This window comes from Chionomys nivalis, chromosome 25 (assembly GCF_950005125.1).
Source record: "Chionomys nivalis chromosome 25, mChiNiv1.1, whole genome shotgun sequence".
In the NCBI taxonomy this organism is placed as follows: domain Eukaryota; kingdom Metazoa; phylum Chordata; class Mammalia; order Rodentia; family Cricetidae; genus Chionomys; species Chionomys nivalis.
The window spans coordinates 26,228,322-26,245,387 of NC_080110.1; the positions used below are offsets into that span (position 1 = coordinate 26,228,322).

Genomic DNA, 17,066 nt, shown 5'->3' on the forward strand with positions numbered 1-17,066 from the left:
ACACCATTTTAAATGATATTAACTCCTGTTTTAGTACTTCTGGGTTTAGCTTAATGCAATAAGCTCACCAATTGTGTGCCATCTGCCTGTGTTGCCCTACTGTGTGTTTGTTTCTGCAGAATGGTGACAAAAAAATCTATGGAAGCTGCAAATAAACTGAAAGTTAAGGGTATTAGATTACTGCACATAAGATAAAGACAGCAGCCCCTCTCCCATAGCTCCAGGAAAGCACAATACAGTTATCTTAGCGTAAACATTGTAAATGAAGGAAGCTTGACTCTAATAATTGACATCTGTTCTCCGATGTGCAGTAATGTTTGTCATAGAAATGTTCTCAATCCATTGACGTGACTGTGCTTGCTTGTTTGTTTGGATTTGAGACAGGTTCTTGATGTGTAATGCATATCGGCCTTGGATGCGGCTACCTCAGCCTTCTGAGTGCTGAGATCACAAGCACATATCACTGTTTTGAAAAAAAAAAAAATCTAAGATTTCATTTGCTCCTTGCGGGAGATGATGAATTCCTCCACACATGATCACTCTCAGGTTATAAGAAAATGAGCATACAAAGCAGAAAGGTTTGCCTTAATTTTCCAGTAGTTCAATGTATGATATGCACGACTAGTTATTCCTGATATGTATATTATTTTTCCTTGAGGAGATCATCTTTCAGTCCATAAAAGCATATCCTTAACGCTGATGGTTTTGAAACCTTTCTCTTTTTCCTTTGTGTCTAATTCTTTTTTCTTTTTTCATTAAGAATTTTTTTAATAAGATCTTTTCTCATTTTACAAGCTATCTCCATTCATACTCCCTCCTGCCCTCCTGCCCTTCTCCCTACCCCCTCATCCACTCCTCAGAAAGGCTAAGGCTTCCCATGGGGAGTTACATCACTTTCCAGCAGAACCAAGGCCCTTCCCCCTATATCTAGGCTGAGCAAGGTATCCCTCCAAAGAGAATGTGTTCCTAGACTCCAGTTCAAGCAGTAGGGATAAATCCTGGCCCCGCTGCCAGTGGCCCCACAGACTGCGGAAAGCCTCACAACTGTCCCCCACATTCAGTAAGCCTAGATGGGTCCTATGCAGGTCCCCTCACTATCAGTCCAGAGTCAGTGAGCTCCCCTAGCTCAGGTCAGCTGTTTCTGTGGGTATCACCATCACGGTCTTGACCCCTTTGCTGATGTTATTGCTCCTCCCTCTCTTGGACTGGAGATTTAGCTATTATTTTTATATATGTGTGCCATCATTGAGCTTACGTGCACCAAATGCATGTAGGAGCCTGCTAAGGCCAGAAGAGATTGACAGATCCCATGGAACGAGAGTTATAAACAGTTGTTAGCTGTCATGTGTGCTGGGAATAAAACACAGGTCATTTGCAAGAGCACCAAATACCCTTAACCACTGAGCTATCTCTCTTGCCATTTTGTCTAATTATTTTACTCACTACCCCAAGCAGCCTCTAATTGTGTCATATGTACCCCTAATGATGCCTCTGCATTGTCAATTCTATTCTCAATTGCTTGCAAAGAAGATTTACAGCTTGCCAATCAGTACTCAGTTCATTAACTGGGAGGGAATTTTATTTCTCTTTTTAAATTTGCTTTTTAAAGTTTCATACATACAGATAAAATATACACAATGAAGTATGATTATATTCAGGAAGATTAATCTCACTCTGATAGTTCATTTCAGATTGGTGTATTTTAATTTAATTCTGATCCATTTTTATAAACATATTTTGTTAAACAGGTTCTTCCTCGACATTATTCGGGAATACCTGAAAAATATTTTTAATGTTCTAAAATAAATTTTCAAAGGTATTAATTTCACAATTTTAGATGAATTCATATATATGTATACATACATATATATGTATACATATAGAGAGAGCTTAAATTATCCAGGAGATTTAAAGTATAGAAATGGCTAGAATTTTAAATAACTATGAAAAGGCAAGGCAGACATTTCATGACTAGCTAGAGGGAATCAGATTAGAAGGGGCCAGGAAATCTTTTTTCCTCCTAAACTCATGTCTGCTCAGTTGATGGATCCTCCGAATGAAACCAGGGAGTTTGGCGTCTTGAGGTGTCCTGCATGCAGATAGCCCGGGTGCTGTTCGCCTCCATAATTGCAGATAATGGCTTGTCGCCTCTCCTTCCACACAAATTAGCTCATCAAGTCACACCCTGAGAACGCCTGACAAAACACTAGACTTCTAGTTGTAGGGATCAGTGAGCCAGAGCCAAATAAATGTGGGTAACAATAAGGAAACAAGAAAGAGATACTTGAGATTCCAGACAGAGTAGCTTTAGAATTAAATCGGAGGGGGAATACTGGGGGCCCAAGGGCACAGCAGGGGAAGATGGGAGTCGTTCATCAATATGTAGATACTATATAGAAACAGGATGTTCTGTAAGCTCATTGGTGCCCCACCATTTCATCTCACTCTTTCAAAAGCAATGTCTCATGTTGGAGAGATGGCTCAGTGGTTAAAAGCACTGGCTGCTCTTCCAGAAGACCTGGGTTCAATTCTCAGCACCCACATGTTGGTTCACAACCATTTGCAACTCCAGTTCCAGAAGATACAGCACATTTTCTGGCCTCTTTAGGCGCCAGCCATGCATGTGGTACACAGATACACATTCAGACAAAACACCTGCATATGCAAAACACAGAAAGATACCTTGATTTTTTCTATATACATATTAAAATTTAAAGGGGAAAGCAAGAAAATTCTACCTGTTCGATTTATTCCTTACTGGATGTCCTACATGTCGTTTGATCAAATTGATGTATGACTAATGACATTTTTACCAAGAAAAGAATTGATTGCTTAGAGAATAACTATTCTTTTATTAATATTTTATGAGTCTTGCTTCCCTGCAAAAAAAACAGATACAATTATCCGTCTCTGTAAAGATCATAGGCCCATGTTTCATAGCTCTTCCTTCCAAATGCCTTTCATTTCCAGAAACTCCTATGCATTTCAAATTGTCATCCTGCATCTTTGTAGACTCATTGACAAATTTCTGTTTGAAGACATCCTTGAGGAACATATTCAGGTACACAAACACTCATGGTGTATGTATGGCCTAACTGGAAATACCAGTTAGAGGCAGTTACTCCATACACCTCCCTCCATCAGCCTCCACTCCATCCACTTCCCATACCCCTTACCTCTGCCCTACTCCTAGTTAGTGCTTCCTGCTAAGTCAATGATCAATCTTGTTGGCTTGACCTTATACAGATATTATTTTAAGTAACAAGCATACTCTTTAAAGGAAAAATCTCAATACCACAAAAACAAGAAATTATATCAGAGGCCAGGCTTACTTTACCACTGTTTGTTTATTTTGATGTCTTCTAAGGCAGGGGAGATGGTTTTCTGTTCATTGTCCAGGACACGAATATCTCACAGAAGCCCTTATATCTCTTTTTGTAGATTATTTATAGGTTAAAAGAAAGGTTTCAGCTTTCCTTAAGACAAGACAAAGAGAAAAACCAGGAGATCCACCTATCACCCATTGCGTTACAGCCAGCACAGTCCGAGGCCAAGACAGCCCACAGCATGGTCCAGCCCGAGCAGGCGCCAAAGGTGCTGAATGTTGTCGTGGACCCTCAAGGTCAATGCACTCCTGAGATTAGAACCACCACCTCCACCTCTGTCTGCCCTTCTCCCTTCAAAATGAAACCTATAGGACTTCAGGAGAGGTAAGAGCTTTGTCTGAGAGTCCACCTACAGGCTGGTTTTTGTTTTGCTTTGTTCTAAAATAGTCTCCTTCAGCTACAAAGGGTGAAACTGGAAATGACTGGCCATGGGATAGAATCATTCATCACCAAATGGGCACCAGGAAGTAGGTGTTTAGTCACCCAATGGAGTTGCTGTGCTTGGGAAAATCTTGCAGGTACATATGGTTCTTTGAAGTTTGTGCAGACCCCAACAAAGTCCATCTTCAACAATGGGATGTTTCCTAGTACCATTTACTATGTACGTATCAAGGGCCACTAGCCAAACAGAGGTATCTCACTTAATTATCATCAAACATGGTATAAAGCGGTTGATAATAAGTACAAGACTGTTTCTTACAGATGCCCATGTTGTTTGGAGTAATGTAGAAAAAGTCTGTGTCACAAATGAATTTGTCTAAAATTTCCTTTCTGTAATTTTACTATGTTAAAGTTAAACCCTTCCTTTTTATTTAGACAGAAAAGGGGAGGTGGTGTGGGAGTACCCTCTGAGTGCTGTGATTACCATTAATGAATAAAGAAACTGCCTTGGCCTGTTGATGGGGCAGAATTTAGGTAGGCTTGGAGGACTGCTCTGAATGCTGGGGGAAAGAGGGCAGAGTCAGGGGATGCTATGGATCTGCTGCCAGAGACGGATATGCTGAAATTTTGCTGGTAGGCCACGACCTCGTGGTAATATACAGATTAATAGATATGGGTTAAATTAAGATATGAGTTAGCCAATAAGAAGCTAGAACTAATGGGCCAAGCAGTAATTTAATAAATACAGTTTCTGTGTGATTATTTCGGTTCTGGGTGACTGGCATGAACAAATCTTCTACATAACCACAACAAGAATTATTTATTAAGATCTATATTTTTGTTACGCTTATCTGTCTTTGGGATCTATTTATTCATTTGATATGCTTCCATGTAAAGCAAGTCAATGAAAGAAAACTAGAATATGCAAAGTACATAATGAAGGGTAAATTTTTGTCTTCCACCAAATATTATTAAACTCTTTTCACAGTCTTCTTAATAAATCTGTTATTTTTCCAGTGGTGTGTGAAATTGGACATAGAGACTGAGGCAGGAGGATTACCATAAGTTTTAGGCCACCTGAGATATATAGTGAGTTCTAGGTCAACTTGACTTACAGTATGAGAGTCTGCCTCAAAAAGAAAAGATCTAAAAATTATTTTAATGTATTGCTCATGAATGATCTGACAAGAGAGAAATTTGTTGTGGTGAGCTATAAGGCCCTTAGCCAACAAACAGTTGATTACACTTTAGAGGAGAGAGCACAATCAAATCATTCCTCCTGTCTCCTCCCCCAAAGTACTATTGCCTTCCTTACAGCTCTACCCCAGCCCCCATGCAACAGTCTTGCACTTGGGTATAGCTCAATGACATTCTCAGATTTGGTCTGGAAATCACCGTGAGAGAGACCTTTTCTCTCGAGGGTAACTTGGAGTCGGGAGAACTGGGCTATCATTCATTTATCCTTCACTTTCTTCTAAACTAGGAAGGGATGAGCTAGGATTCTCAGCTTTCTTTCCAGGCTCAGGCACTTACAGTGTCTTCAAAGGGAAGCCTTGAGGCAGAGATCCAATGCCAAGGGTAGAGCAGCAGCAAGGATCATCCTGGCTATAGACAATGTAGGGAAGGTACACTAAAGATTTCAAGATCGTAATAAACAGTTTTTTAAAAACCAGGCTAATTTTAATTGCTGCCATGCACTACTAATTCTAAGCAAGGTCAGCGTGACACCTTCCATGAGAGAAGCTATGGCCGCAGCAATTCTGCTCTTATTTGAATCTCAAGCAGCATAAGGTTAAAGATTCACTTCTTAGTTTAACTGAAGTGCATGTTTGAGAAAGGCAGATACTCAAGTGATATCTTATTCATCTTTGTGATCCACGTGAAATGCTACTTAAAAATAAAACAAAACAAAACAAAACCCTAGGGCCTAATCTGTATTAAATGGATCCCATGTCCCCTGATCTCTAACGACAAGTGCCCCTGCATCCCTAACTCCCAGTGCCTTCCGCTCTCAAAGCAAAAGAAATCTGTTCTCACGGAGTCTCCAAGTCCTTCCTGACTTAATAACTGACTTCATCATTTTGTCTCCTCTATTTTCAGCCAAACTTCCTTCCCTAATATTAACTATTCATTTACCTTAAAAGTCAATTTCCTTTTATATCAGATCTTCCCTTCCCTTGGGTCATTGCTTCTCTGACACTTGCCTGTCCTTCCTTCTCCTAAAGGAACAAAGTGTGTCCCCTGCCTCGTCAGTTTTCAACCTTTCTCCTCTTCATCACGTTCTCATGATCAGTTGATGCTCAATGGTCTAACATCCCAATATAAAACACTTACTTCATTTTTTCTTCGTATCCAGCACTAAGGACTGCACATTTCTTGGCATCTCTCCTCTGGTCTACTAGACACTGTTTGAACTGACTCTCTGTGCCCACATTTGCCTTCCATTCATGCCTTTATCCAAGCCTGCCTAGGAGTTTCATTCCGTGTCTACCACTCTGTTTCCTGTGTCATGTGACTACAGCCATTTCTCACGCTGCCTTTTATTCTTAGAGACCTTGACACATACACTTTGTCTGGGATGCTGCTTAAGTGTAAAAGAAGATGCTCAGAAATTGAACTCAAAACCTTCCTCAAGTCATGTCTCTTTGTGTATTGTGAGTCCTAGGAATCTGATAATATCCCCAGCCGTCTTTCTTCTTCCCCTTTTATGATGTGCCCAAACCCTGTGGGGATCTGTCAATTTCCCATAGGACTCCATTCTTTCCAACTTCATTACCACCGAGAACTTGAGATTTCCCATTTCTCTTAACCAATGTCATGCTGACCCTCCTGCCTCAGGTTCTGTCCTTCTCCAACCCATCCCCAGATGTCTCAAACAGTAGTATTCTAGAATACATTTGAATGTCTTTCTTTTTAAAGTCCTCAGTATTTCCACTTTTCTTTTTGGAAGAAATTGATTTGATCATTCCTCTGTATAGAATATGACACCCTCTCTGGTCTAAGTTTTTCCCATCTCTGTCAGACTTTATTTCCTGCTAAGCACCCACACACATCCATTCTGCTACAGTGGTGTTTTTCCAGGCACTATACCAAACTCTTTAAAGTCCATGAAACAGTACTTGCCTGGGCTCTGTCCTTCATTTCCCTATTTGCTGTTAGAAAGTGCCACCATTGTAGTAAGAATGAATCTGTGTCTACAAATCAAGGAAATGAGAAATGCATTTTATTTCTCTGTAACCCATACTAAACTTTTGTTCTAACTTCCATCCTGCCATTTATGGCAGAAACTTGATCTCAGCCCCTTTCTCGTTGACTCTCTCAGGTCCCCCTTGCTTGAGAATTTTATCTAGATTTTAAAGGGAACTTTTTAATATAAAATATGAGAGTCCCATCTGCCTTGAGCTATCCATCCAAACTGCCATTTGATAAACTATCTGTTGCATCCTGTATCCTCAGAGGTCCGCTTATGACTGTTACTCCAGCTTGTATCTTCTGTCTGTTCATACAAGCCCCTCTGTTTCTATGGTGACTGTCACTCATTCCCTCCTTCCTCCTTCCTAGACTTCTCCAACATGCTGTGAGATACCACAACATATCCTCACTGCTGATTTCTACACCTCAGGTGGAGCTATAGGAAACTCTATGCCAAGACCTCATCCTTATAGCACCAGCCACTCTTTCTCGTGGTTCTGCCAAGGGTCAAGATCCTCCTACTAAAGGTCTGCCATTTCTCCAGGGCTCAGCCATAAAAGACAGTGTCTTACCAGGACTCCTGCTCCCAAGTCATCCTGACTAGCGCTTCTCCCTCCCCTAAGTCCGTGGACTCTTTCTCTGGCTTTGTGAATAAGATTCTCTACTCGTGTTTATTTCCCATATCCCTTTACTTGGCAGTCAGACACTCAGAGGAGCTCTTCCCCTGAGCACCTGACCTTTAGAACTCAGAAGACAGAACCCATAGTGCTTTGCCTTCTGCTTGCACATTTCTTCCTACAAACAATAAAACACCAAACAGCTTGACAATGTGAAGACAAGGAAGGGTCAAAGGTGAGGGGAGGACTGGAAAGGGGAAGGGAAGAAACTTCACCCCTCACTTCCTCTTGAATGACTCAGGATCGTTCCTCACAGACTCTAAGCCTCACCCAGGCAGCCCAACACTAACCCAAGAACTTCTCTCCTGATACCTTCTGCATTAATCCCAAAACTTACATGCCTAGATTGCTTATAGAACTCATGCGTGTATTGTCAATTTTAGTTCAGTGGCCTGTCACGGCCAATAGACTCAGAACTTCTGAAGGACATATATATTTTTTGATGGTTGTTTTATCTCTTCCATATAGAACGCAATCTCTGGAGAACAGGAGCTCCTAGAAACGAATGAGTTTCATGAGTAATTCTCAGGTCAACTCCCAACAGGGAAACACTTTGCTTATCCTGTGAGCCCTCCCTTCCTCTTCTGTTCTTGCTCCTATCTTTCTGCCATAAATCTCTGCCAGCATAGTGGATTATGTTAAGAGTGACAAAATACAATACCTAGATTGTGTGTTACACAGTCAAAAAAAAAGTGTTCTGAAATTTCATCCTTAATCCTTAAAGTTTTATGCTTATGTATTCTAATGGTACCTTTTAAAGAGCCTCATGTTTTATTTCCAGAGCTTGATCCTGACACAAAGTAATTATAGTTGTTTATTGCATAAACATCCAGCTATAAAGTCATGAGATCATAAAGGATGCTTTATTAATCAACAGTCCCCAAAGGCTCTTGGGTTGTGCTGTATAAATCTCTCATCCTTGGTATCAATAATATAATTTTAGTTAAAATTGTAAGTAAAATAAGAAAGAAACTAAATGCACATGCTTATATAAATAAGAAAATATGTAGTAAAAATTATAAAGGTTAAAAATCTATACAATGCAGGGGTTATAGTAGTTATTTTTCTCTATTCTCAATTATCCACCCCTAAATCGTATTGATCCTTGCTTCTCCTGCTTTCTCATTATTGATATTCTGCTCACTCACCATGGACCTGGCTTGCATTAATTCATCTTTGAATCTTATAATTATAAAAATGCTATTAGAATTAATATAGTTTATATATCATATATGCAATATTTTATTTCATCCCTTCTGTCTAGATCTCGTTCTTTCCATTTGTTAATTCATAGTATATTCTCTTCAAACTTACCTTCCTAAAACAATATTTGTTACTACTTATTATCTTACTATGAGAAAATCCCCCAATCACCTACAGAAAAAGACATCCTTGCTGGATCCAAGAGATCCTAGACCATTTAATTCAGATTTTTTTCTCTCCAGATTTGCTTGCTACTGGCCCCAAAACAACACCCTATCCTACCCAGTCTTCTCCCATTCCCGCCTTCTTCCGGGCCCCGTGTTTCTGCTGGCGTTTCAGTCTTTGCTTATTTCTTGTTCCTTTTCTCGCCGTCATCTGTAGTCTCCACAGCACAACATAAAAGTTGCCTTCTCCAGGGGACCGTGCAGCCCATCCGTACCCATGGGGCTTTGTGACAACAGTGAACTCACAAACGAGCCACTGCCTACAAGTGATTTTTATTGAAGGAATCATTCAGAAGAGGGCTGAGCTTTGTTCTGGAGTGATGGACCCTGTCCCTAACCAGACTGTAAGGATTGTAGCCACTTACTGTAGATCTAGGTTCTGGTGTCCTCTCCACCCTCCATGGTTCCTGTCATCCCAGTACATAGTAGACACTCAGAAAAATTATAGAGTTAATTAGTTTTCCCTTTGCATCGGGACATCTCACATGTCTAAGGAAATTTCCCTAAGAGCAGGTAGACTAATGATATGGTGCACAGCCAAGTTTCTGTCGTTTATGACTTAAGTAACTCAACAGATTAAGTCTTCTGTGGTATAGCTCGCCCTAGCCACAAAACAATGTCTGTTCCACCTTACTTCAAAGGGTATTGTAAAATTAACAACTCGGATGAAATGGCACGGTGACTCTGAGAAGGAAAAGGAAATCTAAAATTACTTAGTGTTTATCCTCTTGTTCTATTCCACAAGTCTACATGTACTGGTTGCTTATGTTTTTGAATTTAAGAAGTTGGATTTTTTCACCACACTGACACATATCCCCTGCAAAATAATATCAATATTAACTGTCAATATATTTATGTCTACATAATTTCTAAATGTGCATTTAAAATTGGGCCATTAAATATCAAATTATCAAACTATGAGCCAATAGTTGTCAAACAGAAGAACTCACTTATCACAGTGAGTCGGGGATTGGATGATTCAAGTGCTTTTTAAGTCCTACGCAGCTAACTTTAGAGAGTTCATCTGGAATGGGCAGATGAGCCTGAGCCTTGCTCCTATGACAGCTAACCAATAGAACAATAATCGCATAGCTGTGCAGCAAGGGGCCCCATTGGTTTTATTTTTCCCTCCTCTTTCTTCCCATGCCTGTCCTCCCCTAATCCTCCCTTTAAGCCTCTCAAGGAAATTGCATGCAGGTTCAATTCTAAGTTCCCAGGAAACAAGGGACCCTATACAGAGTCTAGAGAGTACATATTCCCCCAAGTGGGAAGATGAGAATAACATATCTGAAGGTCCTGGAGATTGCCCCCTTTGGGCTGCTACATAACTAAAGGTCAGGTCTTAGTGCAGGAAATCAACAGACAAATTGGTGTGTTCACGTTATGTCTCCATTTTTACCTCTTGGTTTTCTATTAGGGTAAAACCTGAGCAAGGAGAGTTAGACAACTATAGAAGAAGTGCTCTCACTTGTAACTTAGCCTGTCTACGATCAGTTAGTAGACCAGCAAGCCTATGTCATTCTTCTCTCAAGCTAAAGCTGCCACAGGGTAGAGCTACTTGGTAGCTTTTTGTAAGCATACTATAATGTGGTTTATTTGCCTTGCATAAGTGATGGGCCATCTTAGAATCATATTGTCTTAGAATGTCAGCCAAGCTAATGCTTGAAGAGTCCTCTCAAAGCCATAATTATGTCTGCAATAACAGAAACAGTGAAGAAATGGCCAACCTTACCATTTAAATGTTCTGTGTTCTTCTCCCAAACTCAAGCTCAGCAGTTTTGTTCTGTTATGATTTCCTCCTAGGAAGGACAAATGCCTCTGTTTCTTTCTCCCTCTGGTGGAGAAGAATTTTTTGGTGTTTGAAGCATTTTAACTCTGAAAGAATGTAATCCTTCTTCCATTGAACTTCCTCCAGGAGATATGAATAAAGATCATGACTGAATAAATGTTGGGGCACAAATTATATTAAAATCTCCAGAAATTAAACCCTGTGTTCCCTAAATAAACTCCTTCATGATAGCATAGTCCACTCCTGTGTTTCCTATCCAACGACAGTGGGATCCCAAATCGGCTCTGAAGTTGTAGGTGAAGAATCTTGAGGCACAGATTCTTGTCCATGTGATTTCTGGATAGGATGCTCTAAGGAGAAGCCCTTGAGGAAAGAGGAGAAGTAGAACAGGGACAGGGACAAGCAAAGGAGAACTGGCTTACACCCTCATTCTGACCCCACAGGGAGTCCAGGATCACCCATGGTAGCTCATGAACCTTTACAGAAATAAGCGAGGCACTCGTTCCCTCAGTCCACTATCCATTGAAGGATACCTGAGGATATAACTTCCTAGTCACCCACTGCCATCTGGGGGTGGTTCTCCAGAAAGTGGCACCGGATGCCATTAACCGTCAGTGTCCCTGGAGTGATGGGGAAGATAAGGCAACGTCAGCAGCATCGCTGTGTTTGCCAATGGCTGCCCCGCTCTTGACAGCACAGTCAAGTTCATACTCCAGGTTTCTTTGATCTTTCCAGGTCGTTACACACGTTCTGCATGGTCTCCTTCAGATAAACACCCTTTGTCCTCTCAGAGTGTATGCGCCATTGAACACAAGCTGCCAGCCTGACTCATTTGCTCCACCTGGCAATATCCTAGCACAACACAGAGCAAAACAGAGAGAACAAAAGACCACAGGAAGACTTCCAACTTCTTTGTATGCAGTATTTCAGTTCATCCTCACAGAAGAAGAAACTAGTGCTTCAGGTGTTTAAGTTATTGGCAAAGTAATTTGTTGTAAGTTTCTGGGCTATGGGGGGAAGGCAAATATAAGCAAGCATCATGATCCCAGACAAGCACCTTTTGGGAAAAGAAGCCAGATTTAACCCTATACTCATGGAAAATAAATTGGGAACACTGTAGTGGGTAAACAGGTATATTACATATTGTCACACTGTTGTTTCTCTTATCAAAATTTCCACTAAGTTCTCAGAGCCTTTTTCAGGATTTTTTTTTTTAACGAGGAAAATGCAACCTTGTGAAGCAGACTCAAACCGTTCAAGGTAGCTAGCCACTGTTTGCCTGGAAGCTCGCCGTCGGTGCCAGCTTTCCTGTCTTTATCTGGTCTTTTTCATTCTGGAGTCCAGATGCACATCTGGCATAAAGGAGGACAGTTGGTGGGGATATAAGCACAGGAGAGAGGCTGCAGTGAGAGGCGATTTGAGGCAATGATAAAGAAAAGTCACGTCCAAAACTACGCTCGAAACACGTCGGGTAAGCAAGGCAGGGCGCATCTCTACTTTGTCCAGATGGTCTGGGTTTGTGTGTTGTGACGTCTCTACTTTGTCCAGATGGTCTGGGTTTGTGTGCTGTGAACAGAGGAGTGGAAAGGACATCAGAGAAGGTGTGTTGGTGCCCCTCCACCCTGCAGCTGTCATTGCTGTTGGAACAGGCAATTACTAGCAGCTGACCTAGGCTCAGGACGTTGGCCCACCCCAGGTCAGCCACTCTTAATGTAGTATCTCATGGGATCTTCCCAGCATCCCTTGAGGCATAGTAGCGAAGGTATCCCTTGTCCTTTCTTGCAAGTGAGCTGACCTGGAGAGACTAGATAGCAGAGAAATAAAAATAGACCAGAAGTTCACACCTAGAGATGCGGACTACAGATTTGCCACTTGGCCATTTCCCCATGCCCTCCTAGATGACACAGGTGATGGTATTTGAACTTTTGATAGCTTTTCATATCATAACCTTCTAAAAGTTTTTTTAAGGGGATACCCAGAAATGTAGGGAGCATTGGGAACATATGTAAGTTCTCGCTAACAATACATTGCAAACAGTTTTCCTATTTCTTTGTATGATAGACATAATGCATGATTGTGAGGTGAAAGTCAGGGCTCTGAAAGTTTAGGATCGATTTTTAAAAACATTCCTGTGTTCCCTGTTAACATACTTTAAAAACTATAGGGACTAACTAAGAAAATGGTGGGAACAAAATGTTGAGATTTTGGGTCAAGACAAATCATGAACAAGATGTAATAGTATCCAACCCAAGATATGACCGTGGCAGCATATCCAAACCCAGGAGAATAGAGAAGAAGCCGAGGTTAGAGGTACACGTGAGATAGAAAAGTAGAGGTAGATTTAGGGGGCGGGGTTGGTGAGCAAACCCAGGATCTCATACATGTTCAGCAAATGCTCTACCACTTAGCTACAAACCCAGCCCAAACACGTATTTTATGAAAATTAAAAAATAAGTTTGGCTAAATCCGCCCCCATCCTTTACTTGCAAGTATGGTCCTCTCTTAAAGTAATGTCTGAAGTGCCTGAGCCTTTGTGACCCGGTGACCCACAGGTTTGGGACTGGACTCTGTCAGACATCACTATGACTGCTCCCTTTCTCCTGTCTCCTTCCCTTTCCCACTGCTGGTACCCTGAAACCTTGCCAGAGTAGGTCCCAGTGAGCGCAGTTCCTGCTTGGGTTTGCTACCAGTCCATCCAGCTCACAGACTTGCCTTGTGAAACTGATTAGAAAGCGCTCTCAGCCCTTCCCCCACACCTGACCTCCATGTCCTGTCCAAGAACATTCTGGGATCCATTTCCATGCCCACCATGAAGGGGCCAAATCCCATCACCCTGGGACCTCCCTGGCCATTCAGAGTATGACCTATTTTCTTTTTAGAAAAAGAATTCAATGTGCTTCCTACATACTGTATAAATCTGAAGTTTCCTTAAGTAAGAGTTTCTTTTAATTTACATATGCGCATGGGGGTTGGCACATTTGGATGCCTGTGTTCATGCCCTAGGAGGCCAGAGGTGCTAGGTCCCCTAGAGGGGGGAGTCACAGACAATAGAAGTCACCCAAGGCTGGGAACTGAACTCTGGTCTCCTGAAAGAACAACAAAGAACAATGCAACTGAGCCATATCTCCAGCCCAAGGCAGCCATTCTAGAATGTTCTTGTCATCCTGACTCTGAAGAGCAAATACAACGGTATCGTTTTTGATTCTCCTGTTCACTGGTTGCTTTACTCAACAACCCACCAAGAGCTTTGCTTTGGAGAGTGTTCTGGAAAAGGAGCCGTCCTTCTTTGCTAGGGGACCACATTCCAGATCTCCATGTACAGGTTGACAGAATTAGGTGAATTAGCCTGTTTTATAAGATCCGTTTTAATCAGGGCAGGCCCAAGCAATTCCCAGGGAAAGCCTGCCTTCCTATTTTGAGAGACCAGCTCTGTGTCGTAGATACTGTGTCAGATTTTACCTTGCAGGCTCTCGCCCACAGTACTGTCTGAAATGCGTCGCACAGCTGAGAATACAGTTGTGCATCTCACAGACCCCTGAATATTGTGTTTCTTTGGAGGGAGGCACCATCATGCTCTCCTTAATTTCCCACGACTTCTGCTTAACAGAACCCTGAAACAAGGCGGATCACCAAAGACAAGCTACTTGAGCAAAATTTAGTTTAAAACTGATTTTTTTTTTCCCTTGTGAGTATACTACAAATGAAAGTGCTGCTCCCAGTTAGCAAGATCTCCTAATCCTGGCTAGGGAAAGGTGGGGGCGGGGCCTTATAACCGTTTCGGGGGCAGGGAGGACTGTGTTCTCAGATCAGTGTCTGTTGGCTAGGGCCAAACTCATCTGACTACAGAATAGAGAAACAGTGCCATCTAGTGGAAGCGTATTGACTCATTTGTCGCCCAATCGTGCAGAAAATTAAATTTTACTTTATTTATTTCTATTATTGAAAATAGTTTTCCCCATACAATATATCATGATTATGGTTTCCTTTCCCTCTGCTCCTCCAAGTTTCTCTTCACCTCCCCTTCCATTCGGGTCCACTCCCTTTCCGTCTCTTGCAAAGGACCTGTAGGATAAAACTTAATTGACTAATGAATTATGAGAGGGAACCACCAAAGATGCCATTGAGTCCCATTATGTGTTGGTCATCTTCTGTTTGGCAGGAGGCCTGCCCTTAAAAGTGACGTGTTTCCCCAGTGAGATGCCCTTGGAGAAAACTAATTTTTTTATCGAAGTGATTATCAGTTAGGCTAGGGATGGGAGAGAGTGTGTCTGCCTCTCCTTTTAGCTCTAGGAAGGGCCCCATGTGGTAAAGATTCCTGTAAAAAAAAAAAAAAAAAAAAAAAAAAAAAAGCCCTGTGCCTGCTGCCACAGCCTCTGTGAATTTCTATGTCTCTTGGTCATGCTATATTTACTAGGCTTTGTTTTCTTGGTGTCCTCCATCTTCCCTGGCTCTTATACTCTTTCTGCCTCCTCTTCCATGGGGATCCCTGAGCCCAGAGGGGAGGCATTGGATAGAGGCAGGCCACTTAGGACTGATTGTCTCAAGGTCTCTCACTCTCTGTGTTTGTCTGGCTGTGTTAAACCAACTCTTAAGCAAGAGATCTTTACCGTCTTGGTATGGTGATGGTGTTTTTTTTCTACTATCAGGGTCCTATAGAAGAGTCTAAATCAACTCCTTAAAACCATAGTTTAGAGTACAACACTTCACCTCTAGATATATGCTCCATACATCAATATCCACTCCCACCTCAGCAAGGTACTGGGGGCAGAGTGTTAGACCTAGTTCCTAGCCCAGCCAAAAATTATAGAAAAGAGGTTTCTGTGCCAAACCACTTGTGGTAAAGTGAATTTGTTTTGGGGTAAATTAGTGAGAGTTAAAAAGTATATGTACCCTTTAAGGCACTGAACATATGCAAAGGGAGGGAGACAGAGCCGAGGTTTTTAGTTTGGGTTTCTTGCGGGGTTAGGGATGTTTTGGTTTTTCATTATTATTGTTTGGTTGGTTTTTCTGTTTGCTTTTTGATTTGGACAAACTCAACTTAGGAGTTTGTTTAATAGATATTTTGGAAGCATATACAAAGAGATATACACATAATTAATTATTACTTCCCCGGTCATGAACATAAAATCTTTGAGATCAGTGAAGGAGTGAGAGATATCTTTACTAAATATGATTTAAGAATTGTTGATCTTAAGGTTCTCCCAGTGGCTTAGGAAAACTTAGGTTTTCTAATTTTGAATTTAAATGTGTTCTGTGTGTGACCTGTAGGTGGCACACTGAAGCAACTGTATTCTTAGAAGTGGAAATAAAGGCCCCTTTATGACAGCTCTCTCAAGACTGGTTTTACACAGCAGCTACAACAGTGGTTCTCAACCTTCCAAATGCTGTGACCCTTTAACGCCATTAGTTCCTCATGCTGTGGTGACCTCAACCATAACATTATTTTTGTTATCATTTCACAACTGTAATTTTGCAACTTTTATGAATTGTAAGGCATTTTTTGTTTTGAGGAAGGGGTTTGCCACAGGGTCTAGAGCCAGAGGATGAGAATCTCCAGTTCTAGTGTTCAGACTCGTGAAACGTGGGGAGGGCGGCCTCAAGAAACTCTTCGCACACTGTAATTCCAGTCCTCCCTGGAATTACCATGTTTTATTTGTGGTGCCATCCAGTACTTTAACAACCTCAAGGTGGCTGTTTATACACAAAATCAAATTGTCTAACCATGTGAAGGACTTCAAGACCCTAAGAACGAATCCAATAATGACGACACAGCTTCCATGAGCTATACTTTTCATCTGTTTCTCCAAAGCCGTTACTCCTCATAGAATACCGAATTGTATAATTTATTCAACTAGTTGGTAAGCTTCCTTGGGCTGGAAGCCACCCGCCCACTGTTTAGCTATGCCCACGCTCTTTCCGAATCTTGCACCTGCCCGATACACACTGGCCTTCCCGAAATGCACTGCCCCTTCCCTGTCCTCACTCACTGCTGCCGTTGCTCAGTGTGCCCAGTGTAGTGGTGGTATGGAAGCAGGTGGCTCTATTTTGGAACTCAGTGCTTTGCCAGGTGTATGTCATATACCTATAACCTCAGTATGTAGAAGGTGAAGATAGCAGGATCAGGAGTTCAAGGCCAGTCTTGGCCTCCATGGTGAGTTACAGGCCAGCTGGGCTATCATAGACCTTGCCTCAGACAAAGCAAACCAACAAAAAG

General features: G+C 41.7%; 1 protein-coding gene across 3 annotated transcripts in view; it reads left to right on the plus strand.

Moving 5' to 3' along the window:
• Window positions 1-17,066, plus strand: part of Ptprr (protein tyrosine phosphatase receptor type R) — a 231,502-nt gene that overhangs the window by 145,758 nt on the left and 68,678 nt on the right. For all 3 annotated transcript variants that reach the window (XM_057758049.1, XM_057758052.1, XM_057758050.1), the window contains one exon: window positions 3,442-3,710. In XM_057758049.1, coding sequence (XP_057614032.1) covers window positions 3,442-3,710 — 269 coding nt within the window. The remainder of the gene's footprint in view (window positions 1-3,441; window positions 3,711-17,066) is intronic.